The 27,112-nt window shown below is 38.4% G+C and overlaps 1 protein-coding gene across 6 annotated transcripts in view; it reads right to left on the bottom strand.

Moving 5' to 3' along the window:
* TENM1 (teneurin transmembrane protein 1) overlaps window positions 1-27,112 on the bottom strand; it is an 817,608-nt gene that overhangs the window by 105,122 nt on the left and 685,374 nt on the right. For all 6 annotated transcript variants that reach the window (XR_004419458.2, XM_033072762.2, XM_033072761.2 and 3 more), the window contains 5 exons: window positions 22,057-22,256; window positions 20,442-20,652; window positions 17,077-17,178; window positions 15,858-16,052; window positions 12,751-12,951 (listed from right to left, as the gene is read on the bottom strand). Coding sequence is in view for 5 of the 6 variants with exons in the window: in XM_033072762.2 (XP_032928653.1) it covers window positions 12,751-12,951; window positions 15,858-16,052; window positions 17,077-17,178; window positions 20,442-20,652; window positions 22,057-22,256 (909 nt within the window). In the remaining variant the exon portion in view is untranslated. The remainder of the gene's footprint in view (window positions 1-12,750; window positions 12,952-15,857; window positions 16,053-17,076; window positions 17,179-20,441; window positions 20,653-22,056; window positions 22,257-27,112) is intronic.

Below are 27,112 nucleotides of genomic sequence, written 5' to 3'. Positions count from 1 at the left end.
AAAGGACTTCACAGAAGCATCTATTATTGTTTCAAAATAAATCATACCTGACATGCTTGAAAAGCTCCCAGCAACAGAGAACAGGACTATACTATGACAGGCAATTCATACCACTATCAGGCCATCTTCACAGACAAATATTCTCCCAGTCTAAATTTCTCTTGCGGCAGCATTCCTTATCCTTCTCTTCATGCATTACATGCTAATATCTGACACTGAAATATATTAAAGGTCACCTCACAATACCACAACAATGTGCTACAGTTAGGTGAATAAATTCAAAGCAACTCTTTGTGGAAAACTATTGCATTGAATTTATTACCATCTATCTCTCCAAAATAATTTTTACAGTCATTTCCAAAGATTCTGTCGTTGCCCAAAGTGGGACATGATGGCGCATCCCAACAAAAGACTCAAAGAGTGAGATTCATCTCACCTGAACTGAAATATTTGTCTGAAACACTTTTCTATTACAGTCTGTTATCAGACTAGAATGCTTAAATTTATTCAGCTGTTGATATTTATAATTTCTGACACTGTCACGAAGCAAGGCTGTAGCAGGCATATAAAGCTATGTTAAGCCAAAGAAGAATTATTTGGAAAAAATCTTAAGGAGAAAACAAGTCCAACTCTAAATTGCATCTGCCCTCATTTCTGGCTCTCAATGATGTTAGAGAGGCTTATAGCATATTCCAACTATTTAAAGTTTTCCATGAATTACACAAACATAGACATGCCTTAGCCCCCTCAAATACCACTTTTTTTCCATGTGTCTTCTTGATGTCTTCTAATACTTAAATTCATATTAAGTACCCCTTTCCAGCATGATAAATGACTGATAACCTGTTTCTATTTTCTTTTCAGTAGATCTCTGGGATTTTTATGAACTGAATTAGTGATTCCAGAAGATAAGCTTTTGTGTGGTCTCACTAGTATTAAAAAAAAATCAAAACCAGCACAGCTGAAATGTCAGTAGAGGACTGGCCCAGGCACTCTTCATGTTCTGCTCAGTGTTATCTCAGGAGCTGGTCTACCAGGAGGCAAAGAGGTACTTCAGGAGGCTGGTCTTCCTTAGAGAGACAAGAGTTGCTGAAAAGAACTACTGAATTTTCTGAATAGTAACTTCACAAAATAAATGGGGTGGACCTAAACTTCACACAGCCCTGATTATTATGTGGGATAATTCAGACACGATTATTGGACAACTATCAGCTATATCTACCAAAGGCAAAACCTTCCCAAAACTTCTTAATTCCCCAAACATTAGTTCATTTTAAACCTTCCCACTGTAAGTTCTATGTAGAAAACCTTTCTGGTGTCTTGCCTTGCAGTTAGCTAACTACCTTTCTTATCTTCTTAGCACAGGCCACAACACAGAAAATAAACCTACTGGAACTAAAATGCTGTATCCTCACTATTTGTTACTCAGACTGTTTCACTATCAATATAGTGGTGGTTTAATTGCTTTCTGGAAATTATCCTACCATCATCTCATTGAACTTATTCTTGATGCATTAGGTACTCTATAAATAACACTTTTGGCCTCCAGTAGGAAGGCTACCATTAGCACTACTGTGTATCACAAAATATATGAATGCAATTGTGTTTAAAAAGCCCAGTAAGGTAGTTTCTGATAATGCTGCATCTATTCACAAGTATCTTTTCAAAACTGGAAGCCTCACTTTACTTGAAAATTTATTAGTGCAGAAAAATAATCAGTGGACAGGCAGAGAGGTTTAGAGGAAAAATACAACAGAGGTTGGGGAAATGACAGAGCAACTTTTTCTCCTTCTGAGATCTTTTATTACACTTTTTTCATCCAGCTTTATTTTTCATCTGATGAAGATTTTCTTCCTGATCCAAATCCAATTTATATATATATAAAATCTCACTCTATATCGATTTCGCTGTGGTTCAAAATGGTATTTTTACAGAACAAAAATTTAATCAATACAGTCTGAGGAATCTGTACTGGTAATGGTAAACATACTAACAGATATTTCATTTCAGGCAGCCAAAGCACTGAAAATTGATACCACTGCAAAAGATTCCTCATTTGGCACTGGGAACATCTCTGTTTACCCAGCCATTGCACTGGTGTAAAGGAGAGTACAACTACGCTGGGCTTGGCACCCAAGAGACTTCAGCTGCAGAACTTGTCTCTTTCTTAGAGATCTGACACAGGTTGGCAGGTTGGATGAGGCTGGTATGGGCAACGTCTAAAATAAATGAGCAGAAGTGTAACCTAATAGCAAGGAAGATTAGACTGCCACAAGGGCAAAGAGAAGCACACAGAAATCTGAATTTTTTAAAATATTGCTGCCCAAGTAAATGTGGAGTTTCCTTGTCAAATTTGGTCCTGTTTTATAATTCGTCTTCACTGTTTCATTACAAGTTGTACTTGCAGCAAAGCAGTGAGGTGTCAGTCATCACTGAAGTCTTATCCTCTGACTAACAAGCTCTGAAATCCTCTGCAACACCTCAAGAACCACAAAAGGAAGTGCTGTGCAACATCTACCTTGTTCGATATTTTGTTTGATCAGGAGACTGGTATGAAAGCAGTCCAGAACAATCTGTCATGAGCTGTAATGAGTGAGATGAAAGCAATGCCTTTGTGCTCACTCACAGAGGGGAAAATGCAATTCACTGTTCCTTGGACTGAAAAGCCAGTTGTGTAGGAAAAATGGGAAACCTGTTGAGCAAGTGACAGACCACAAGAATTGGGGAAGGCGTGAGGCCTGTGATAATGATGAAAACATGGAGAACAACCATGGCTTTGTGGAGAAAAGGGAAATAGGCAAAGAGATGGCTCAGTAGGTTCATTCAATACAGCTGCCTCACAGGTACAGCCTGAACTAATACAGCATCAAAAGAAAATAAAGATTTTGAGACACCTATTTTCAGCAAAAGTTCACCAGATTGTCTGAGGGGATCAGGATATGTCTATATAAGCACTAAATCTTTTGTGGTACACAGAACAACTATTGTTAACACTGATTCAGGCTCCGCTCAGAATATAAAGCTTTCCACAATTATTTAATTACTAAGTTTGATTAGTGATACCCAGTAAAGAAGTAATGATTTATTCAAGCATTATTTGCAACAAGTAGGCACCATCTTTAATTCACTGGCTTACAGGATGACCTTTGGATATGGGTCCACTCACAAAAATTGTGCTGGTCTGTGCTCTGAATATTGGATGTACTTGCTGACTTCAGTAATGAAGATATATTTTACTTATCCTATTTTGAAAGAGCTCAAAATGCTGAAAAGGTGGGCATTGGCATTAGTTCCCAATGTGTTACAGGAACAGCTCATCAGATTTATCTGTGTAAAAGCAATGGCAGCCCACAAGTGACAGAGATGCTATTGTTGCCCAAATCAGACACTCACCTGGCACTCAGAAGAAAAGGGGATAATGATTTGCAGAATGTACATCTACGTGCTGGGAATGGATATTTTTAAAAGAATGTGATTTTTATCTTATTTTTTTCACTGAAGAGCCAGTCTACATGGACAGATGGAAATCTGTTAAGCCTGGAGAAGAGAAGTTTCTGGGTGACCTAACTGTGGACTCCAGTACCTGTAGGGAGCAAGGAAAAGGGAGGGGAACAGTGGACAAAGGCATGTAGTGATAGGACACAGGGAAATGGCTTTAAACTGAAAGAGGGTAGGGTTAGATTAGGTATTAACAAGAAATTCTTGACTCTGAGGGTGGTGAGTCACAGACATAGGCTGTCCAGAGAAGCTGTGGGTGCCTCATTCCTGGATGTGTTCAACACCAGGTTGGATGAGGCTCTGAGCAATCTGAAGATGTCCCTGTTCACAGCAGGGAAGTTGGAGGGTGCCTTTAACCCAAATCATTCTATGATTCATAGGAAAAACTTTTGTGAGAAATCAAAAGTCATTACCAGCTTCTAAGTAGCATCTCAGGTTCACAGGCAAAAGCAAAAGATGAAGAAGCTGGCTTTGCTTCCTCCCATTTTAGCAGAAATAAACAGTTCCTTGGACAAACTCAGCAGTGAGGCATGACAAGCTCTTGTACAAAAACAAGGAATGTGGCCTCAATCAACACAAGTTCCACAGCACTCAGCATCTGCCTAGGAACACTGTGTCCATCCACATGCAGGGAGCAAACGTCCCTGTGTTCACAGCTGAGACTGTGCAGGTGAGTGCAGACACAAAGCAGCTCCCAGTAAATAAACCATAACTTCCTCTGTGTCAGCAGCACAAACAGAAATAGCAGCATGCATCTGGCAGATGCTGCTCTGCCTTACTGCTGCCAAACCAAAGGTGCAGATCATGACTTGCATTTTTCTGAGGAGCCTGGTATCAGCTCCTCAGAGCTGGCAGAGGCACCACCAGGCTGGCCACCCTTCTTCAGGGCATTTTTGAATTCAGCATAAGGGGGACTAGAGCAGGAGTTGAACAATTATATGCCATGTGAACAATCAGCTCTCTGCATTCCATCAGAAAATTACTTTGGACCCCAAGGGGATAGACACTATTTTTGCTATCTGTTAATGAAATGGCCAAGGCTTCCTGGATTAAAGAGTGACATACCCAAATGTACACTGTAGCTACAATACACAACGAGTTTTTGCCCCATTGACATTAAGATATTTTTGGATAACTATTAATTTTTTTTTAAAGCATATTACTCAAGCCAAAACATCTAAGCAAACGTCCTTAAGGAGGGCAGAGACTGGGAAATCCTTAAATGTCCACAGATATTACCCTTGTGACAATACAGACAACCAAAATGCTTAGAAATGCAGGATGTAGGGAAGTTCTCATGGGTTTGACTTTTACCAATAGCAATTGCCTATTTTCAAAGGAAGTAAAATTCACAAACTCTGCTGCATAAATATGTTGAAATGATAGCTATTTTTGTACAACACTTACCATGACAACAAAAAAATAAATATCAGCTTTTTAGGGACTGATGCAGCACATCTTGCACAATAGATGTTCTGAAATTCACTGAAGGACAAAACCTCTAGCTGTTCTAGTGCTCTTTTGTACCCTTGCTCTAGCAACTCCCATTTGTGCTTTTCCAGCTGTGAAGAAACAAGCTCACTCTAACACAAGAACCCTCCTTTAAAAGAGAGTGTTATGGATAATTTGTGAGCAGCAGAACATTCCCACAGCTTCTCTACTTCAGAGTCTTCTTTATACAAAGGGTTATTGTGGAGTACAAGCCTTCCACAGTCAGATTTTCCATCTTGACATTTTCTTGAACACAGACCGTTCATGAAAGACCTTTCCATCCTATATCCTGTCATTTGTTTTAGCATGACTCTTAATCCCCATTCAGAAGATTGACACCTGTGTAGGTGATAAGGTTGAGACGTAGAAGAGGGATGCAGGCCTTTAGCTCCAAATATACACCTCTAAACCCCTTACTTGCCAGGTTGTGCTACTAGATAACGACAGCAGCTTTATGTTAAGACCTCTGGTTCTGCAATCTGCAGGACCTTGCACCAGTGTTGCCCAAGGGTCCTGAGAAGCATCACTCTCCTAGGGCTGGCCCAGCACAAAGCACAGTGAGGGGGACATTCCTGACAGGATGGACTCCCTGTAGAGGCACAGTGCCATGCACACAGAGAGGAAAGGCTCTGTCAGCTACCCAGAGTGGAGACTAAACAGAACTGTTTGGTCATCACCTGAGAAATTTGGGTATCTCTCCTGGGTAAGTCATAGTTGATGAGATAGAAGCATCCAAAACTGGATCTGTGGAGTCCACTCTGTGGAAAAAGTAATACCTTGCTGTGGATCAGACCAGGATTTACAGAAGCTGACTTAATTAAATTGCATTTACATTGGAATGAGGAATATTTCCATTAATTGCTGAATGAGGTGCAGACAGCAATAGATTAAGAATCTTAATTTTCAGGAAGAAAAAGAAAAGGAAAGGGACATTATTTTTGGCATATCTGCAAAATAAGCAGCAATCAGTTGAAAAACACCCTGTGTTTCCTCACTGTATATCTCCTAACCTTGACTTATCCTATTTCTTAAATCAATACATTACTACATCAGGTATTTTTGGTTCCCTGTGATCTGATTTAAACATGTAGGATAATTAATTTTTATTGGAGTGCTTCTTCACTGCCTTAAATTTCTCATGTTTTAAATTCTGCAGCAAAACATATTAAGTGTTCCAGTCTTTAACGAGTATGTTTTTAATAGAAACCTTGCTCACCAATTACATTTTTGCAAGCTCTTGCAACTCTACAGGAGATACAAATCAAACTAGTCACACATTGTTTTTCTTCTTTTCAATGAAATATACAGTAGTAGGGAAGAGTCTTTCTACAGTGTCAGACAATGTACAGCAGGGGAACTTCAATCATCCTTTTAATTAGCAGAGCAGTAATAGGGAAATTACAGAAAGAGGACAGTAAAATGAAATTAAGCAAGTCCATAATTTCTTAAGAACTAAAGACTGAAGGACGTTTCTAGTATAATCAGAAAGTTATTGAGATTTGTCTAAAATAGGGAACAGAGTGGAAGCACTAATGTGCAACTGAGCAGTCTATAGAAAATGCACAACATTACATCATGTACTGAGGAAATTTCAAGGCTATTTTCACTACTGCAAGCTCTTTGTAGTGAACATCCTTGTCCTTGGAAAATAAGAATGACTGACACCCATACATTGCAATTCCCTAAACCTGAAGAGTTTGTGATTAGGAAGAAATGGGTTCACCTAATTATTTTTTTAAGTTACAGTTTTTGATGTTTAATTTTGAAACCTATTTGAGATGTCTTGAACTATATTAATATACTGAATTATGCCTTCATTTCTTTTTGAAGTACTTTACTGTAAAAAATGCAGACTTCTAATGATTTTTAAATTATTCCACTCTGCACATATCAATTTACAACAATTACAACATTTTGCATTTTTTAAAGCCCTTCGGTTTTAAAGAGGTTTTTTGCTTCACAAGATATTGAAGGAAGAGGCTGCTGATTCATTTTTAGCCTTTGTAAAATTACCACCAATCTTGCTAGGATAGCTTAACCAAAAATAGATATGCTAAATATATACCATCTCCATATAATCATTTTAGGATGAATGTTTTTGTGACTAAGAACTGCCAGTATTCTTTTCCCAATCATAATTAGGTTGCTTCAGTGATATAAATGGATTCAGTGGAATTATGACAAATGTCCTGGAGTAAGAGGACAGAAACTGGCCTACTTTGTCTGAATAGAGTCTAAAGAAATGAAGGCAGGACAGGATGTCAGAGGCATCAGCTCTGTCACAGATTTCTTAGTCTAGAATTTTTTAGGCATAGTGCTGCAATTAATTAGTGACTCAGGGCTGGATTCTCACCTGAAACACTGGGACTGCACTGCTGGTATCACTGCAGTTACACTGATTTATACAAGGCTCTGCCCCCCTGAACAACTCTGTCATCCATTTTCTCTTGATATTTCTCTCCCTTAATCTCAAGCCTCCATGTTAAAGGTGTCGATCTAAGAACAGAAGATGAGTTTTTTTTGTTCAGTTGATGCTGCACCTTCAATTAGCCAGAGCTTCCCTTCCACCTGACAGGAGCAGTCAGTACTCACGAGTTTGATTTTCTTTTTCTGAAAAGCACTGCCTAGATGCCTCAAGGGGAGATGACTCATTAACATCAAGGCATTTTGGGTGACAGCCTATAAATAAAGCAACAAAGATCCATAGACAGTAAGTAGAGATATGACTATACTGAAGTCTGGTGACATTAAAAGCGTGTAATATCAGTCTTCCATCCTACTGACTGTGTCATCTGTTGGTAGATCACACCCCTAGTGCACAGGTCAGTGAGGTCTATGCTGAAGGCCTGACTGAAAATGGATTTTTACATACTATCATCACAGGGTTCAGCATGGTGTAAAGATGCTGAGACTCTAAAATACCACAAGGATGACCTTTTTCAGTACAGGGGGTTTTCACAAAGTGTATTATATAATCTGACTTGGAACAAAGTATGAAATTTCTGTTCTCCACATCTTGTAGAGGCAGGGGAAGACCAAACGAGAAATGGAACTCAGTGTCTTGTGCATTTCTCTTGGGCACATCTAGTCAGATGGCTAAATTGGTAATGGCTAAATGTCTTTGAGCACTTTGATGTGATTTGCCAAAGGATGACCAAACTAGGAAAAAACTAAAATTAAATGGGCAAAGTGATAAACAAGATAGCAACGAATTACTTCCAAACCAGAATATGTTAATTTGTGTTGTGTGCATTATAATGGATCTTTAATTTTCAGTGCTCTATATCAGTGAAGCATTTGTCTTTCATGGAATAATTATTAAAGAGATTAAATCACATTTTCTTTTTTGGCATGAGCCAAAGCCATTTCAGTGCTTGAAGATGACCTGTTTGCTGTATGGTTGGTGTCACTGTCACAGGAACAACATCTTGGACAATGTAGAACTGTAGCAGTGTTGGTGCTGTTTCTTTTTGTCTTGGAAACACTTAGAGAATCAAAATGGTGAAACACAGCTCTTCTCAGAGATGTCTGTGGATCTCTGCCTGAGATCAGCTTAGCTTCCCTGACGCCTGTGCCGCCCTTCAGGCAAAATGGACATACCTCCCCTTATTTCTTGCATAGTCCAAAGAATACTGCAGAAAGCAGGACAGATGACTGTTCAAGGGACAGCAAGTAAAACAACCAAAGAAATAAAGTTCCTGTAGAAGAAGACGCTGGATCTCTGTGTATTTCAACATGGGCTACAGCACAGGTAAAGGTAGCAAGCAATGTCTGCCCAGGTCAGTAGGAATGAATTATTACTTGAAAAATGACTGCAGGCTTGGGATCCTTGCAACTGGAATTATAACAGCTATGTCCCAGGTACAGCACTTCAAAGAATTCTGCCAGAATAACTCTATGTGGCTTCTCTACAAATTTCTGACACTGGTATAATTTTGAAGCAGTGAAAGCCGTAGTTTGTTTTTGACCTTCAGCATTCAGGCCAGCTGGCAAACTGGCACAACAGGCTAATCCATCTCTCTCATGGTAAATACTTGTCAGTCTATAACCATATAAAACAGTTAGAACACTTTAATCCTGTCCATATAACAAACCAAAGACAGATGAAATGTACTTTTAAAATTTCTTCTCCTGATCACATGTGGCTGTAGAAAAGGCATAAAAATATTGCTGTGATTGGTGTAGCTAAAAATCTGCCAGAATCTTTCCAGGGTGCAATTCAGTTGATGCTGCCTAAAGAAGGCAGAAGAATCAGAGGCATATTATCTGTATGTTTGTAGCTAGCTGATAGGAAGAGCCTTTACAAAGATGCTCATAAGCAGCGAGGCAAAGCTTAAATGAAAATCATGTCGTCTCTGGGAGAGGTAAATTGAAATCTGAGCTAACAAAGGAAAATGACTTTTCATGGAAGTTCAATACTGTAGGGTAGAAAGAGGCCAAATATATCTGAAACAGATATCCAGCTAAGGATATTGAAAGGATGGATCTTAGCTGAACAAAAAGCCAGCCTAAGTTCTATCCTACAAGTAGTATAGGATTAGCAATACTAAGTGTCTGAATAACTTTGAAGCCATATTGAGCTGCTTTTATTGAGAACCAATTTAAACACAATGAAAACATATCCTGACAGCTGGTTTGGAGTTCTGCAAGAGGATTTTTTGGCCCTCAAGGGATGGCAATTGTCTGGCAATAACTTTGGAAATAGAAAGAGAATCTGGGGGTGGTGCAGTGATACTGGGTTATGCCAGTCCATAGGTCAGAGCAGAGATCAGGCTGGACACTGGAAAGGACATAAAATAATTTGCCAGTCTTTCACCTCACAGAAAGAAACATGATTGCAAGACTTTGTAACTATTCAAACTAGGAATGGAAGGTGCACTTTTTAGCAGAGAAGGCCTGACATAATTGAAACAATTTATCTAGGAAATGGTGGACTATGCTTAATTCTCAGTCTCTGTGAAGCTTCACTTTCAAAGAACTAAACAGAAACTGTGAGTGTCAAGCAAAAACCAAAGTATGATTGTAATTTTTTTGTAATGTTCTAGAGAAAATCAAGCAACACGAACAACATGGTCTTTTCCAGTGGCAAAAAATCCATGAATGATTCCAGAGCTCAGGTTGGGCCTCCAATCATTGGCAATTCTTAAGGATATGCATGGGTCACAGTCACCCTTCATCTGTCTTGTTCCATCCATGTTGATTCTTGTCTTTCCCCAGGGTGTCACTTTTAAAATGAAAGTTTACCTTGTTTGAAGAGCTAGAGATGGGCAGGTAAAGGAAGGTATGATAGAGGTGGCTCATCCCTGTCCAGGTTGGGCCACATTGTATCTAGAACAATTTATTCAAAAACATTCTAGAACCTTGTAGCAATACAGCTGGAGAGCAGGGCTCAGAGCACCAGGTTTGGGAGACCACAAACCAAGGCAGAACCCTGAATGGGGAAGCAGAAGGTGTGCTTGGTGTGCTTTGTTTGAGATAAATCATACAAATCGTCCGTGCCTGTGCTGGTCTGTACAGGTCTGTGCAGAGCTGATTAAGTAATGTTACTTAGAAACACCAATCGTGTGGTTGTGCTATTTGCAGCTATAGTTCACAAGGCATATATGTTGTTGTGTGAAATCAATAAATCAGCTTTATGCTTGCATCAAATGGGAGTCTCGTCTCTTCATTATGGGGGTGCCATCTCTTTGTTGATCAACGTCAAAACCTTTGCTATTTCTCCCTTTTTAAGTCTGCCAAGATATACTAACTTCTATTTTAAAAATAAAAAACCCCTTAATATAATGTATCCTTGTATTTTCAAAGTATTGGAATTTGCTGGGGAACACAAATTCTCAGGACAAGAGTCTTCAAGGTGCTATGGAAAGGTGAATTTTCACAGGACTAAGATGATGTGGTACAGAGATGGCAAAATGCAAGGGTTTGAGGGAGGCTGAGAGACTGCTGTTCTCTCAGTTGCAAAGCTATGCTATGGTCTGACTCCAAATAAGCAGTCTGTGCTTTACCCATTTCATCCTCTTCATTGTACAGAACCTCATGACTTTCTCCATTCACATGTGAAAACTCATTTATTGTGACCTTGTTACTCCTCTTATGTTTCCTTACTTATTCATTTAATGTTTTCCTTACTCACTAAAATCAAGCTTTATTTCCAACATACACAGCAATTACTGATCCTAGGAAGAGCATCTTAGGCAGAAATGAACATCTATACTACAGTCTAACACCCAGTGTATTGCCAAGAGCATCCTGAATCTAGTCTAACACCTAGGAAGAAACATATATTTGGAAGGAGAAGTCTGAAGCATCTGGCCACGCTGCCTGTTGGTTGTTGTAAAAACATCCTTTGGTAACTCAGGATACACTAGGGATGAAGAGAGGTATTTTCTCTACTGATGGAGGTAAAGACATTTCCTTCCAAAAATGTTCAAAACAGCTTTGGAGGTTATTTATTAGCATTTTGATTCCTTACTTAATATCTAACTGCCCCATGCAGCTGGCACAATAGACTCATCTGAGACTAACATTGCTTTTTGATCTACAATAACATTATATTAAAACAGAATTAATTTGCAATATTTTGTGAGTAAAAAACCAAAAACATAGCTAACACCTGTCCTAATTATTTGCTTCATTAATGGATATACTTCTATAATACTAAGCTTCAGAGACTATTTTTAATATATAATAAAATATAGGATAAAAATGCAAGCAACTAGGCTTTTGCTGAAAACCAATAAAAAGTAAATTCTTATCAAAGCTGGTGCCATATCTGACAGTGTCAGACTAAAATTGCATGCATTAATTTTGGAATGTAGAATGAATGCAAGGTCCTTGTAACAAACACTGAAAATTATTAGCAGGTCAATATTTTGTTGCTCAAAAAATTCATCATGTAGAGGAACATTTGGTAAGTCCCTACTTAAAGATCACAAGCACACACTTTAAAGATCTGAGCAGAAATTTATACTGTTTCAAGTGTTCCTCTGAATGATGATTTCTAAGAAAAATTGGTGACTTGGACCACTGGCTGTATTCCACAGTACTCAGCAGATCTGTCACTTGCATCTATTCTCTACTGGGATGTGCTACTTATCAGCTGAGATTCTGGCTCTGTGGGCTCTATAGGGGAAGAAGCAGCAGTACATACATTGGTAATGACATGCTCCATTACAGAGCAAAATGTGCAGAGTGCATTCATTTCAAGAAAATGAAATGTAAATGTATAAAGCACGTAGGAAATCCATTTCAACTCTTAATCTTAGGAGGATCAAACCTTGGTGGTCCTTTAAGGAAGAAGAGAATTTTTATCCCAGCATGAGAGAATGATGGTCTTTTTTATTTAAAGATTTTTTTTGACAGAGCTTTCTTACTCATCAGTCATTGTGTTTGGATTTTTTTTAAATGCATCTTCCCATTCTCCCTCAGAACTGTGGATTCCCTGACTACATGAGCCTGACAGGTGCTCAGCAGCTCAGGTGAGAGTCATACTTGCCTCCAGTGCATTCCAGGAGGCATCTGCCCTCTTGCAGGACTACTGTGCTCAATGTCACACCACCAGGCAAAAAAAATCTTGCCACAGAGAAAATGCATTTCTTATCCTTTGCTACCGAAAGCCAGTTGCTGACAAGCTCATGAAATGCCATGTCACAGTACTCATGGCTCATCCCTATCTTGTGTTTTAAATTCTTATTAGCACAGTAACAGCAACCACTTTTATTCATGACTCCAGTAGAAAGCAAAGTGAAGTCTCCACCATACCTGTGGAACAGTCTGGGCCCGTCCACTGTGGCTCACAGCTGCAGAGTCCCGTGTCCAGGAGGAAGGTGCCATGGCCCGAGCACTGCTCCTGGCACACGGGCAGCGCAGACTCGCAGTTCACCCCGCCCCAGCCCGTGGAGCAGTGACATTCCCCTTGGACACACACACCGTGGCCAGAGCACATGGGATCCAGGCAGTCCTCTGGAAAACAGGGAAGATACAACTCAGAGCACAAAACTCACACCTTTACAGTTATTTACTAGTGAAATACATCACGGATGTAGATTAAGTAGATGATTTTTTTGTACAAATACCCAATTGAAACAATGTTAACAAACACAAGGTAAAACCAGTCTGCTAAAATTTATGCAAATGGCTAAGCTGAAAACTAGAAAAAAAAGCAAGCACATAGACTGTTAGAGGCCATATGAATCTCTTGTCATGGATTTTGTCTCATTTTTAAAATATGGTTTCCCAGGACAGATCTATTGGTCTAAGCTGGTGAAGTCTGTGCTTCAGTAGTAGGGCGGGGATACAGATAGAGGAATTAATGGTTACTTCTGTAATTGTGCTTTGTATTTCCATTTGGGTATTTGTGCACTATGTTTTATTCACATCTGGCAAAAGGAAGATTTATTTTTTCACCTTCCTGTGAAAAGCTATCTCTATAGCTGAAAATTTGCTATGAAAAAAGGTTATCCACTAAGACCAAGTAGTCAATCTCTGACTCAATGCTTGCTGTAAAAAAAAAATAATTCCCATACACATAAAAGATATGTGCTGGGCAATTGCAGGTAATGAACAGCTTCATAAAAGTCATAATGTACTGATGAACAATTTGCAAACAAAGAACTAAATTTGTTCTCAATTTGGATTAAACTATTCCTAGTGAAAAATTCAGGAGCTCTGTAGAGGAATTTAAATCAGCTGGTTAGTGCTGTATGAGCAGCATATTCTTGCACAAAGCCCCAGCATTGCTTTAACGAGACAGGTTTTAAGCAGGAAGCAGCCAGCTCTCCCTGGAGGGTGCAGGAAGACTGTGGAGCTGAAGGATCTGTGGGGTGTGAGCATAGGAAACAATTAGCCAGAAGCCTATCAATGTTATATCATGCTTCAGACTGATGTTAGACACTGAAAGTTCTGCTATGCATTTCTCAAGTATCAGCACAAGTACTGTTTTAATAATTAAACTGTAAACTTAACAAACAGTGTCCTGTGTCATGGGAATGAAGAGATGTTTTCTGCTTCAGGAAGGGAAGGCTAAATACTTCAGACATAGAAACTAATGGCCTCCAGTTTATAGGACCTTTCAACCTAAAAATAAAGAAGTAAAGTTTTATCTTTTGAACTGCTTTGCCCCCAATTAAACATCTTATTTCAGGATTTATTTTGTATCTTTTTCAGCCTTCCAGGCTTATGCACAGCACAGTGAAATTCTCAGAGAGGGAATCGGTGTTTCTGGACAATGCACATCTTGCTAAGCGTAGGACAAAAATACACAGCAATTTTCTCTCATCCTCAGACAGCTCTTTATTTTGCCAATATTGTAAAATTAATAGAGTGACTCAATTTTCAGAATGATAACCTGGCAGGACAAATTCAAAGGACCCCCATAATAATGAATACATGCAGTTACTGGTGCTCCCTGGATAGTACATCTGTTGCTATGTCAGTTAACAGCACTCCTATAAGACTAAATCTTGCTTTAAAACAAAAAAAAATCTTAATTCCTGGCAGAATTTCCTAACTACTGCAAAAGTTATTTTTTACCATACAAACTGAACAGTCATGTCAAGGACACATTGTTACAATAAAAACCCACTGTACTTGGTTACACAGGTTTGTTTAATCCACCATATTTCTACATAATTTCACTTTTCAAAAAAAAAGTTTCTTATTAAAAAAATCCAATGTTTTCTCACTCTTGGTTTCAATATCTGTCTAAGTTCATTTTTGTAATTTTTTTTCCCCAACCATTTTGCAGGATCTCATTATGGCAAGAAACAAAGCAACTAAAAACAGCAGTCAGCCTCTCACCAGCTACAGGCTTGTTCAGCATCATGGCCTCACTGAGGAAATCTGTGTATTACTTGCTTTTTCCCATTTGGGTTTTCTTGGTTTCTGAAACTACCAACAATTGACTATGTCAGAAGCATTCTCTTGATCCTCCCTTTAAAAACCATTCCAGGTATGTCAAATCTATCAAATTCATCCTGGACATTTTTCTGACTAGAGAATTCAAGCAACATAAAAAGCCTCCTGTGTGTGCTACTCAAAAGAATTACTGAAAATCTCTATAGCAGGAAGCACAAAGTATGCTGTCAAGTAGCTCCAGGCTAAGGGGACTAGTGAAAAATCATCAAATCAGGGGAAGCACGAGGAAGAGTTCTGCTTTCTGAGGCTATGCACAAGGGAAGAAAGTCAAAGCTGATAAGCTATCTCAGACATGCTGAGGGAAACAACAACTACTTCTGTTTATAGATGAAGGCAGAGACACATCAGTACCATACCCAGGAAAAATACATTATCTTTTTCTCACAGAATTTCCCACTTTTTGTTAGCCAAGCCTTAAAGGATGCCGGTTTAGTGCTGTGAGCAAAGGCTCCCAGTAAAAATGATACATGAGAACAGAATTACACAATATGTTCTGGTAAAATAACCTGTTTGTTGCCCTTTTGGCTTCATATTATCAAAAAAATCTAAGATGTAACAGAATAAAAAAGGGAAAAGCTGATTACCATCATCTGATTGCTTTGGAGAACTACCACATCATGTTTTGTTTAAATGATCTTCTGACTGCCTTACCCTGAGCTTTTGGCCAAATAAAAATAAATAATTTTATCTTCTCAAATAAAAATGTGAACTTTATGTGATCAGTTCACTGGACTGTTACCAAGACCTGAATACCTTTACCTTTGAAAATTTTCTATCTTAACATTACTTTCTGTGGGACAGTAAAGGTAGTTTTGAGCAAAATAGTTCTGCTTTAAAGGTGATTAAACTACCTTAAACTTACCTTACTACTATGGATTTAACTACCTTAAAACAGGTGGAAATTAAATACAAAAATCAACCCCCCTGACTGCAGAGAAGGAAACTTCACAAACCTTCCTCACAAATCTCTCCTTTGTATCCAGGGACACAGATGCAGACGCCCATGATGCAGGTACCATGGCCAAAGCAGGTTGGATCAATACACTGCTCCTCTGGAACATCACACTCTGCTCCTTTCCAGCCATTCCGACACACACAGTGACCTTTCTCATATTCTCCATTTCCACTGCACAGCACTGGACAGGAATCTGAAGAAGGCAGATTGACCTTTTTAATGTATTTACATACTTACACAGATTAACATTTATTGCATTTATCGTTCTGTAAAATTGCTTTTCCACTCCAGCTCCTCAATTCTTCATTTGGTTTGAAATTTTTGAACTAGGTAGTGCAGCAGTAATACAATGTCCTTCTCTCCTCAGTCTGCCTCTCTCTTATACCTTAATTTTGACCAGAAATGGGATATCTTAGAAGATAAAACCAACTCTCTCCTTGATTGGCCTCTGCAGAAAATTTGCAGGGATGCCTGATTTTCAGTAAGATTAATATTTCTTTCCTGTGAACTGAAGCAAGATCCTGCCTTTTTCTTTTTTTCTTCTAAGAAGACATAATATCATTGAAATTGTAACCACTACTGATCTGTATGTAAACCAGCAAGTGTTGTGGAAGCTTACTTTTACAATCCAGTATCAATTTCTGAGTCAATTGAGTCTTAAAAAAACACTAAACCATACATTTGAGGAGACATTGGGAAATCATGAGAACTTCTGGACATCACATGCAGCAGATAATGGATAATACTGACAGAAATATCTAAAACAGAAGTAAGCTCACTTGTCTTAATGCTGGAAAACTGTCTCTAAGCTGCTTTAGGATTCTTATCTACACCCTATTCAAGTTAAGACCACAGAAGCATTTGATTTACTTATGTTTTCTCCAAAGTGAAACTGTTTGTCACATTTAAATAACAGAAAACATTATGCTATACTAGCACACCTATTTAAAAATGTATTTTACAATTACAGACAGGATGCAAAGGTGGATGGAGGAACTTATTAATTTGAAAGTCAGGGAGAGAGAAGTGGTTGATCTGTGTTAACCCAAGTACAGCATAAAGAATCTTTCCACATGTGTGCTTCTACTGTATCTGCCATCTGGCTGGAAAAAGGAATTTAATCTCCTTTAATCACCTTGAATCTTCACAAGTCCAGCAGTCACACACCATAATCACGATCCCTGTCATGCACTGTGGGTCAGTTAATATAAGATTACCTTTTGCACAATCAGGACCAAGGAATCCTGGGAAGCAGTGGCAGTGGCCTGAGATACATTCTCCATTCCCATTGCAATTAGTTGAGCAGTCATCCAGGATTTCTGTTTATCCAGGCAATTGTGCACAAAGAAAAACATAAATTGGTTGAATTTGAAATGAATGCCATCTTCACCTCACTCTGCAGGACACATCTCAACATACAAATAGGTGCAGAAGCAGTAAAAAGCCCATTTTCATTCATAGGGAGCATAAAACAAAATTCCTGTTCAAGCTTGCAAATATTTATTAGATTTTTTCTTGACAGCTTTGAGATAACAGGTGCATCATTTATATTACACCAAAAAGCTTTTAAAGTAAGTGTTCATGTAAAATTTACCACCATTAAAAGCACTGCAGGAACCTGAGTATTTACTGAAAAATGTCCATCTTAAACACTTTCTTTCTTGCTGAAGTAATTTGTTTGAAACCTGTTTATAGAGTAAATTGCCTTCTATCGTGTTCATTTGAACCATGTGAATTGAATCCCTTGGAGAAGGGCAGGATTTCCACTTCTATACAATCAGATAAACAAAAAATAATCTTTTGTACAGTGATGAAATGCAATGTGAAAAAGAACTAAGAACTAGATTTGAAGGAAAAAAACCCCACCTTCAGTTCTGATCTTAAAATTGCCCATGTTTTATCACACAGCTTTGGATATTAAGCCACTTAACCTCACACATCTGAGGACAGGTTCCTATCTCTACATGGATTAGCTGGTTCCAATTTACACATATATTTCCTACAGTAATGCAGTGGATTCACTGATTCATATGGATTTTCTGCAAAGAATATGAAGTAAATTCAAGCTAAGATGATCCTGTGTGGAGTAGGTCACTGTCAGTCCAGCTCCAGGACTGAGGGGCTCTGCAGCCCATGCAGGTGCTGGATGGCAGAGAGGCTCTGAAGCCAGGGACACTAGGACTGCCCAGTGGCCACATCCACTAATAGAACTGGTGAAATACCTCTGGCTATAGGAAAATGGGAAACTCTACACCTTTCCCACAAAATAATTAAAGAAAAAGAAGAAAACCCAGATCCTACAATTAATAAAAAGAACTGATGTAAGTGTATTTTGATCTTAATTATGGGCATGTAGGTAAGGATTGAATCCTCTGGAAAACTCCTATGGTTATTTGAATACATTCTTTTCAGGCTATCAGTTTGTGCTAAAGAACAGATATTTGATATGCATCTGTTCATCAGATATCCACAACCTGTACACGGATGTCTGTTTAGAGGTTTAAAAAACAGCTAATTTTTAGAAGGATGTTTTGTTCACAGGACTGCTGTTTGTTATTAATTTTTTGTATTTCTGTTTATTATCAACTCTTCTATTGCTCTATGTGTGCACTTGCCTGCCTTCTCTTAGTTTTCCTAGAATCATATGGCAAATAATCCCTACATTGGCCTGAAATGAAGAATGAATGATTTGAGAAGTTACTTCCCCTCAATGCAAAGTTCAGTTTGGGCTGCCCTTTTTTAGTTAATGGAAGTATTTGAAGCATGCCATGTTTTGCATGCAATTCACCCTTCTTGGGAAAGTATGATCAGAAAATCAGTAAAGTGTCAGAAAAAATCAGTTTTGTACATAACTAACATGGAGCATCTTGAAATACATTCTAACAGATGCTGATGAGGGGCATGGCTGTTTCACAGGAGCATTTGGCAGAGATGCATTCAAGCTCTTGCTCTGTTCTCAGGGTTTCTGGCTGATTTCTTTATTTCAGAGATGTCAAATATGACTCTAGAGCAGTCTGGGTAAGAACAAGAAGAATGCCTCAAGGGCTGATTCTTTTTTTTTTTTTTTTTTTTTTGGTAGATACCCCCAAACCCCCAAAGAAACAAGCAAGCTAAGATGCACAGAAAACTAGGAGAAGATACACAGGTTATGAAAACACAATAGCTGGTATTATTTTCAAATGTACCAGGCAGTAGATTCTTGCAGCACTGTGAACAGATTTTTTCCCACAAGTATCTTCTTGCAGCTATTTTGAAGATGAAGTAAAAGGATTCCTGCCTGCACTGTGGCTTACATGTTTTCCTCTTTAATAGCCTCTTCTGCTTATTGGCCACAGAAGAGATGGACAACAACTTTTTTACCACATGCAACATGAATTAAAGTCTGCCTATTAATGTCATTTTTGGTGGGGGTAGGGGGGAAGGGGAGGAGTAAAAGTTACGCTACTAAATTAAATATTATGTAAACTCTCCTGTATAAACCCCGTTGTCTTACAATAAAAATAAATAAGGGATCAGGAATTTGGATACTGGGCTGGGCTGGAGTTTGGCCAGGTTTTATGGTCTTTGTAGAACATCTGCAGAGATGCTTCATAAATTGCTTGAATCTTATTTTCTCAGATGGAATACAATAATGGCATCTTTTCTTGCAGAATTTCAACAGAGCAAATACGAAATTTTAGACCAGAACCAGTTATTACAACTCTATCTCAATTTCTAATTTTTTTTTTTTATGCAAGTCCTTGAGAATCTTGATATTTGAATCATACTGTCCTGCTCTGCAAGGTGTTTACCACAGGGTAAAAATAGCATCCACTTGTTCTGAAGAGCAGATGGCACGTCCATTACTAGTAAAGACATCTTGCTAAACATATGGTAGAACAGGTTAACTAAAGGGTATAGTGGTTAAAGTCTTGCAGCAAACTGAGACTGTCATCAATGCAACACTTTATCTACATTTAAATTCCAAAAAAGCCCTGTGTGTGAGGACTGCTCACTCACAACACCTACACCTGCAAACACCTGCCCACCTATTCGTGTTAAAAAGGCAGGAGGAATCTCACACACAACCAGGACACTGCCTCCTGCATTTGTCCTCTGCATTCCAAACAAAATGGTGCATTTCAGTAACTGCATAAAACAGCAGCATCCATCCATCAAACAACACTCACAAACAAATCCACAAAAGATTTTCCAACTGTCAACTGACTAAAATACTGGAAATAAGAACTTAAAGCCTGGATAATTTTTGTAGGATTTATGGCCCACCTGAGTAGAGAGGGCAGATATAATGTCTTTTAACTGGAAAAAGATAACATCAGAAATAATTCAAGCATTTAAGTTGTTATATAAAAATCTTAACACATGAAAACTTCACAATTAATTTGATAACATCCATCTTTAATATATATATGTTGCTATTTGTCTAATATTGGTTTAAACATGATGTTGGCTTCACTAAGGTTAATTAAACAAAGCTGAAACAAAACATTTTAAAGAGAATACTTAAGAGGAGCTGGAATACCTCAAATACATCTTTGCAAAGTAATAATCAGTACAACAATTATATTGTGATTGTTCTTACCAATAGCTGTAGTTAGTACAAACACTTGCTCTACTTTCTTTCCATCATTGTAGAATGCCATATGCCAAGCTCCTTGATCCATATACTCGATGAAACCTGTCTCTTGCAGTGAAGTTAAGATCAGGTTCCTGGGAGCTTGCTGAGACTCCTCTGAGTTTTTTGGTTCCTGTTTAATTAACTGTTTTCCATCCATCAGTTTTACAAAATCAAACTGAAATAATAATGAGCAAAAATTAACCACCTAGCAAATATTCATGAATCTACTCTGCATGTCTCCTTCAAACATGAATAAGCAGTTGAAATCTTTAGAGGAATTGCCTAAGAATTCACCAATGCAGACAGCAATTGCATAACCCAGTCAATTTAGCTTCAGTTTACATATAAAAAGGTCAGAAACGTGGCATCAAAACTGGCATAGCTGCTTGCTATGGCAGGGTAAAATCCACCTTGCTGCACTAGCCACAGAACATTTACTCCAAAAATTACATTTCTTTAATGGGAATAATTCCAAAATTCCCGAGATGTAATGCCTGTGCTATGCAGCTATTCATCTCAAATGCCAAGAGCAGATTAAAAACCTCTTGTTCTATACCAGATTTTTAAATCCTTCATATTACTATCAGGTATCAAAACCTATATATACTTTTTATTTATACTTAATTTTAGTAATGCAAATAAGTACATATTTTTTACAGGAAAGTTTTTAATACCTAAACAGGTGGATGCTGACAACTTTAACGTCTGTTAACTTCAAAGCACCAGAGATTTCAATTAATCCCTGTTCAAGAAATACATGTATTTCTCTAGGTTTTTTAGGCATTCTGATTTTCAGAAAAGTTGATTGTCAGCTCAACTGAAGATCCAGCTTCAGTTGTAGTCAGTGACAGCTGAAAGTGCTTATTTCTAATATCAAAATTCTAGTAAAAAATTCTTGAGGTTAGAGTAGATGATCTCCAGTGGTACATTATAAACAATCTTTCCATGATTCCATGTATGTTTATCACACTCTGTGGAGTGTGATCCTGCTATAAAGAAAGATGAAAAAATTTATTATCCATAGAAATGACAGCTTTATATGCCAAATACATTAAGTCTAAACAAAAAAATTGAATGTGACCAGCAATATTGCATATGACTGCTTAGCTACATTTTCTCTTACAAAATCCCCAGGAGTAAGCATTGAAAAAGAATTTCGATCCTAGAAACCAGAGATAGCTTTTTTCTTTTCTATCAACTCTTCATACTGACAGTACAATCTGTTTGCTTTAAGGGAATCATAAAAAAATTAAAGCCTTTTCAAGTGAACTGGAATTTCATCTCTTGCACAGAAGATGCTGGATCTATGCAGCAGGACAGTGTGTACCTGTTCAGCCTCCCAGACAGTCACATCCCTGAGGTCATAGCTGCTGACCTGTCTGGTATTACACTGTCCCTTCCTCTGAGAGAGCATGGTTTGAGGTATTGCTAGAGCTCAGTAAAAGAAGGATAACGAAGCTGTGGTTACAGCCAGTCCCTTCCTCCCTCTCTGCTTTGAAAGCGTGTTGAGAACACTCCTGTCCTGTCCACTGCTGTCTGAAAATATAAGTGTGATAGAATCAGGATCATTTCCAATTACCTGAGTGTGAGTAGGTGGGATGTTTCTTCTGCCATAAATTCCCAGCAGAGAATCCTTCGCCAGTGAAATGTTGAATTTCAGGTACACGGGGTGATGTATGGTAATTTGGAAGCGCCAGAATAAACCAGGCGGGATGGTCTGCATAACTTGTGCTCCAATCTCCACTTCTCCCGTGTCTATGGCCCGGCCCTTCTGAAACACTAATTTTCCAGAAACAAACAAGTAGTCAGTTAAGTATTTACAGTGGTTGAAGACAGAAGTTTACGAGGGATAAATCTGCCTTAGATATGTTGGAATGTACAAAAATCAACTTCTAACACTGATAGCTGCATTTTTTATTCAACAAGTTGAGAAATACAAACAAACATGTACAACATATTGCCAACAACAGGTGTCAGGGGGTATTTTTGTCACGATTTTTGCTGGAAATCTTAAAACACTCTACTGACTATGAAAAGGTGGAACTGCTGCTGTTCAAGCCACAGTCTTTGCCCATCAACTATGCTAACAAAGCACATTGAACTGCAAATACAGAGTGAGGACAGTGGGAAATTCTTCCTCTGGCACATATTTCAGACTGCTGCAGAAGGGGCATTGCAGAAGCTACACAAGTGGACCCCAGTGAGGACAGAAAATCCATCAAACCTGGTAGTTCAGAGGCCCTGTCCAAAGCCCAGATTTCTATTAATCACCACTCCTAATAATTTTATTATGGTAGTGTTAATCTAGTCCTGAAGAAATAAAAAACCATCTACTGTGCCTTGGTCTTTCTTCATGAAAGCCTAACAGGGGCAAGAGGACAGGGAAAGGCACTCTGAAGACAAAAGCAGCATAATTTCGTAATGCCAAACAATAAATTTGCAGACATCTACAACATGTAACTTCACATATGGGTGTGAGAGCACTGAAACAGAACGAGAAATGGAATGCATAAGGAAGACTACACCAAGCTAAACTGGACCTGGCTTGCTTTGCTGGCCTCTATCACCACCTTTATGTTTTTTACTGCCTGTCTCTGATCAACATTGTGACGTGCTGCAAATCACAGACCTTAACATTTGAGCTAATTCCATTGAAAGGTTTGCAAAACTCTATTGACATTTCCATACTCTGAACTAGAGTAAAAGCAGGATAGTGGATGGCATTAGAGGATGAATCAAGAGAAGATTGAATTGAAGATTGAAGATTGAATTCAGCAGCCATACCTATCTATGTTACATTTCATTCCAGAACCACTATGAAAAATAACCAGGAGCAACGTGACAATAAATGCCTATAAATATCTAATCCAACATAATGTACATGAAATTTTATAAATCACCCCTGGAAATGAAAACAGCAGTAGCAGAGCTAGGGCCAGCTTTTGCCTGAGTGTGTTAATAACAAAGACCCTCAGTGGGACCTTACATAGGCTTTAACTAGCGTAGGAAGTACTTAGCATTCTTAATGAATAGAGATTTAATTTTCAAGGCAGGAGCAATTCTCAGGGTACCAGATCTTCCAGCTTTACAGCTGCTTTGTGTCACCAAACCCACAGCAAGAACGAGGGGCTAACTTATAACACCTCACCATGTAAATACATCTATTTTTAGAGTAGAAACTTGTAATCCGGTATTCAAAAAATACACCACTTACTTAGTTTATGATTTAAAATATTCCCAAATTGCTATTTGAACAATGTTCAAGGTGAGACTACTTCTGCCCAATTTGCTCCATGGAAAATATCTTGAATGTTGAGTTTTGGGAAGAGAATTAAACTTTCTCTGTAGTACAATGAAAGTGTATCCCTTTTCCCCCCCAGCCCATAAAAGATCCGACTTGGTTTATGTAAATTTAAAAACCTTCTCCCCTATTTCCAGTACTCTAGAGATATTAAATCTTAATGATTCTTTGCATGCAATTACCCTGGGTTAAGTAAAACACTATGCTACTTTTTGATGATATTGACACACGGCAATTAATATGATTCAATTACAAGACAGCAGAGCACTAAGCAAAGAGTCAAGGATACAGTATCATTTTTGAAGTTAAAGGCATTACTGGTCTGTGTTCAAGGTCTTTAACATACAGTAACTACTTCTTGTATTTTGGAGTGAGAAGGTCTGTTTCCTTGTTGAAAACAGAAAGTGTTATGTCTTCAGTCTGGGTGAATTCTCACTAATTGATATTATCAAATCATGCTGAATATCATATCAGTGCTGCGATGTACCTTGGGAGTTTTTTCCACATTTGGTGAAAATACCTTTGCTTTAGGAATAATTTAATATAAGTGCAAAAAACCCTAGATGCACTTAGATGTATATAAATCTCATCCCTTGGGAATGAAGTGCATGCTGCTGTTCACAATGCAAACAGGAAAACACACACAACTATCTACCCCTGCTGATAGGATGCAGTCACAGAATCTCCACCTTCCAAATGTTAATTTTTCCAACAACCACAGAGCATGGAAAGGCTGTTGTAGGAGTCACATCTGAAATACATATTTTCATATTGACTGAGCCTTTCTGCTTTCTCTACAGAAAAAGAATTTAGCTTTGTTTCTGTGTTTAGTTGTACTAAGCAGGTATTTGGCTGTACAAAAAAAGTACCTGAAAACACACTCCTCACAGACTATCCTTGTGTACTCTCTTGCTCTTTCTTGAAAAAGCCCAAAATAAGCTTTTAAAATTACAGCACTGCAATACAATTCTGCTCTTGTTGTAAAAACATTTTTTTTGTATGACAAAGTATCATTTCATTATCTATATTCAATTCCTTGTACAGTTCCTAATCTTGCCAACTAGGGTATTAATTCCCCCCTATGCTTTTGAAGCACAGTTTCCTCAGAAGTCTAAAACAGAAGATAGATTCCTAATCACAGGTTTCTCTTGGCTTAAAGAAAGAAAAATCCTGAACAGTGTGGTGCCAATTACCTCCACAAGAATATACCCATATGCTTATTATTACTGATCCTGAAACAATCAATTTCCTTGTGTTCCCCTGGTAAATACCAGCATCAATAGGATATCTGACTTTTTAATCACATTACTACATATTAAAGTGTTAACTCATAGCTGTGGGTCAGTGCGTTATAAAGTGACTTCTTGAAGAAATCTGACTTGCTGGTTTATAAACTTGATTTTCATTAAAAGATTAGTTTAATATATATGCTTTCAAAGTCTGGAAAAAATTTCTGTGCTTCTGCATTGAGCTGGGAAAATGTGAGGTCACAGTGTCTGACAGCAGTTATTATCCCTGTGAAATTACATCAGTAGCTTCAAGTTTACAGGCAAAGCATCAACTTTCTGTGGTATCCTGCTGTAGGGAAAGGAGTTGCCTATTTCCAAGTGCTCCTAGATGCTTTTAGACAGAGAATTTGTTATGAGGACAGGGAATAAAATTACTGATACATTTTATAAGTGATGGAAACAAAGAAAATGAGCAAAGACTAAGCCAGCGTCAGAAAAAACATGCACTAATTCCACATGATTTTTTCCATGTATATACTCCTTGCTATCTTAAACTCTGGATTACATGTTAGCCCCAAAAGGTGAAAGGGGACAAGTGAGATAACAATATAGGTCTGTTCATGACTGACCTCTGAAACTGCTGGATAAGCCCTCAGTGAAACAGCTCTGCTATCACAGGACTCTGCTCTCTAGTGTTGTGGGGGAGTTGTGTAGCTACACTAAAATCTGGGATTCCTGGGGCAAGGCAGGTGGTTTGCATTTTTACCTACTACATTGAGTCTTTACTGATTTGAATATTCTTTTCTCTAATTTTTCTTTTCTTCTAATTGTTTAAGATTTTTGATGTTTTGGATGTTTTTTCTATACATCCTTCTTTGGAAGCCAAATGCATTGGAAAAGCTTTTATTGAATCTGTTATATATTGACAAAATGATTTAATGCAGTTGAGAGGAACTATTTGAGATATTTTCCATGGTGCACCAGGACAAAAATATAAAAGTGTATAAAACACTTTTTGCAACTAACTACAAATCCATTCTAAAGGGATGAAATAATGGAAAACAACATCACTGTCTCCTTACATATATTTCTATTGTTAATTTATCTAATATGATCTCTATCCAGTTGTGCTGTGCTGAATTGCAAGATTATTGATGTACAATATGTGCAATCTTCCTCCTGGAGGGACTGGTACAACAAGGTTCTACTTTGTTGCCTATTTTCAGCCATGGATCTTACACAGAACACAAAAAATCAGATTGCTGCTCTGCTCTAAAATTTGAAAGCTCTGGAAGTCTCCTATCACTGCAGAGCTGTCAGTACAATTTTACTTTTCTCCTAACAACTGGAAAGATTACGTTTCATATTCCACTCCCATTCACTTTGATCTGATCTGATTAATCCACTTTTTCTGAGTACCACAAAAAAAAATAAGGGAAGACCATTTGCTTTTCATGGTCAGAAAGCATTGTCACGATGGTCGATGGGAAGCATAGGCCAGAGCATGTAACTAATACTGAAGCAGGTGATTTAACAGCATTAAATGACAGAAAGGAGAGGAAGGAATTGCACATCTCAGACAGTTCCTTTTCTGTTTCACATCCTGGCTGCATGGCCCACTCCTTTCCTTCCTAGCTCTGGCACTACAAGTGGTTTGGTTCAGCCAAAGGTAATTTGCATTCTTTAACAAAGCCATTTCTGCTGCCTTTAAGGACTGAGGTGGCTGGGTTGTGCAGGAGACAATCCCTGCAGTGGGGACAGGGACAGAGGAGCTGCAGAGGGAGGTGAGAGGGCAGAGCAGGGCTGTGTCCCTGGCAGCAGGGAGCTGCCAGACTGGTTCAGGCATTTTTGTGAAGCTGTGGTAGATTCCTGGGAGCTGATTAACTGTGACTGGGTCAGCCAGGATGTGACAGGATGCTGTATTTTAGCTTATGCCTTCAAGAACTGGATGCCCTGAAGAGCATTAAGATTTCTACTCTTCTGCACATTCTGACCTGTCAATATAAAGAGGGTCCCTTTGCCTGAGACTGACTTTGGTCTCAAAGACAGACACAACATCAAGCCCTCTGCACAAGAGGGAACGAGGCAAAAATCACATCTCTTGC

This window comes from Catharus ustulatus, chromosome 14 (genome assembly GCF_009819885.2).
Source record: "Catharus ustulatus isolate bCatUst1 chromosome 14, bCatUst1.pri.v2, whole genome shotgun sequence".
Taxonomy (NCBI): domain Eukaryota; kingdom Metazoa; phylum Chordata; class Aves; order Passeriformes; family Turdidae; genus Catharus; species Catharus ustulatus.
The sequence above is the reverse complement of the archived record's forward strand: the minus strand, read 5'-3'. Positions and strand labels throughout refer to the sequence as shown.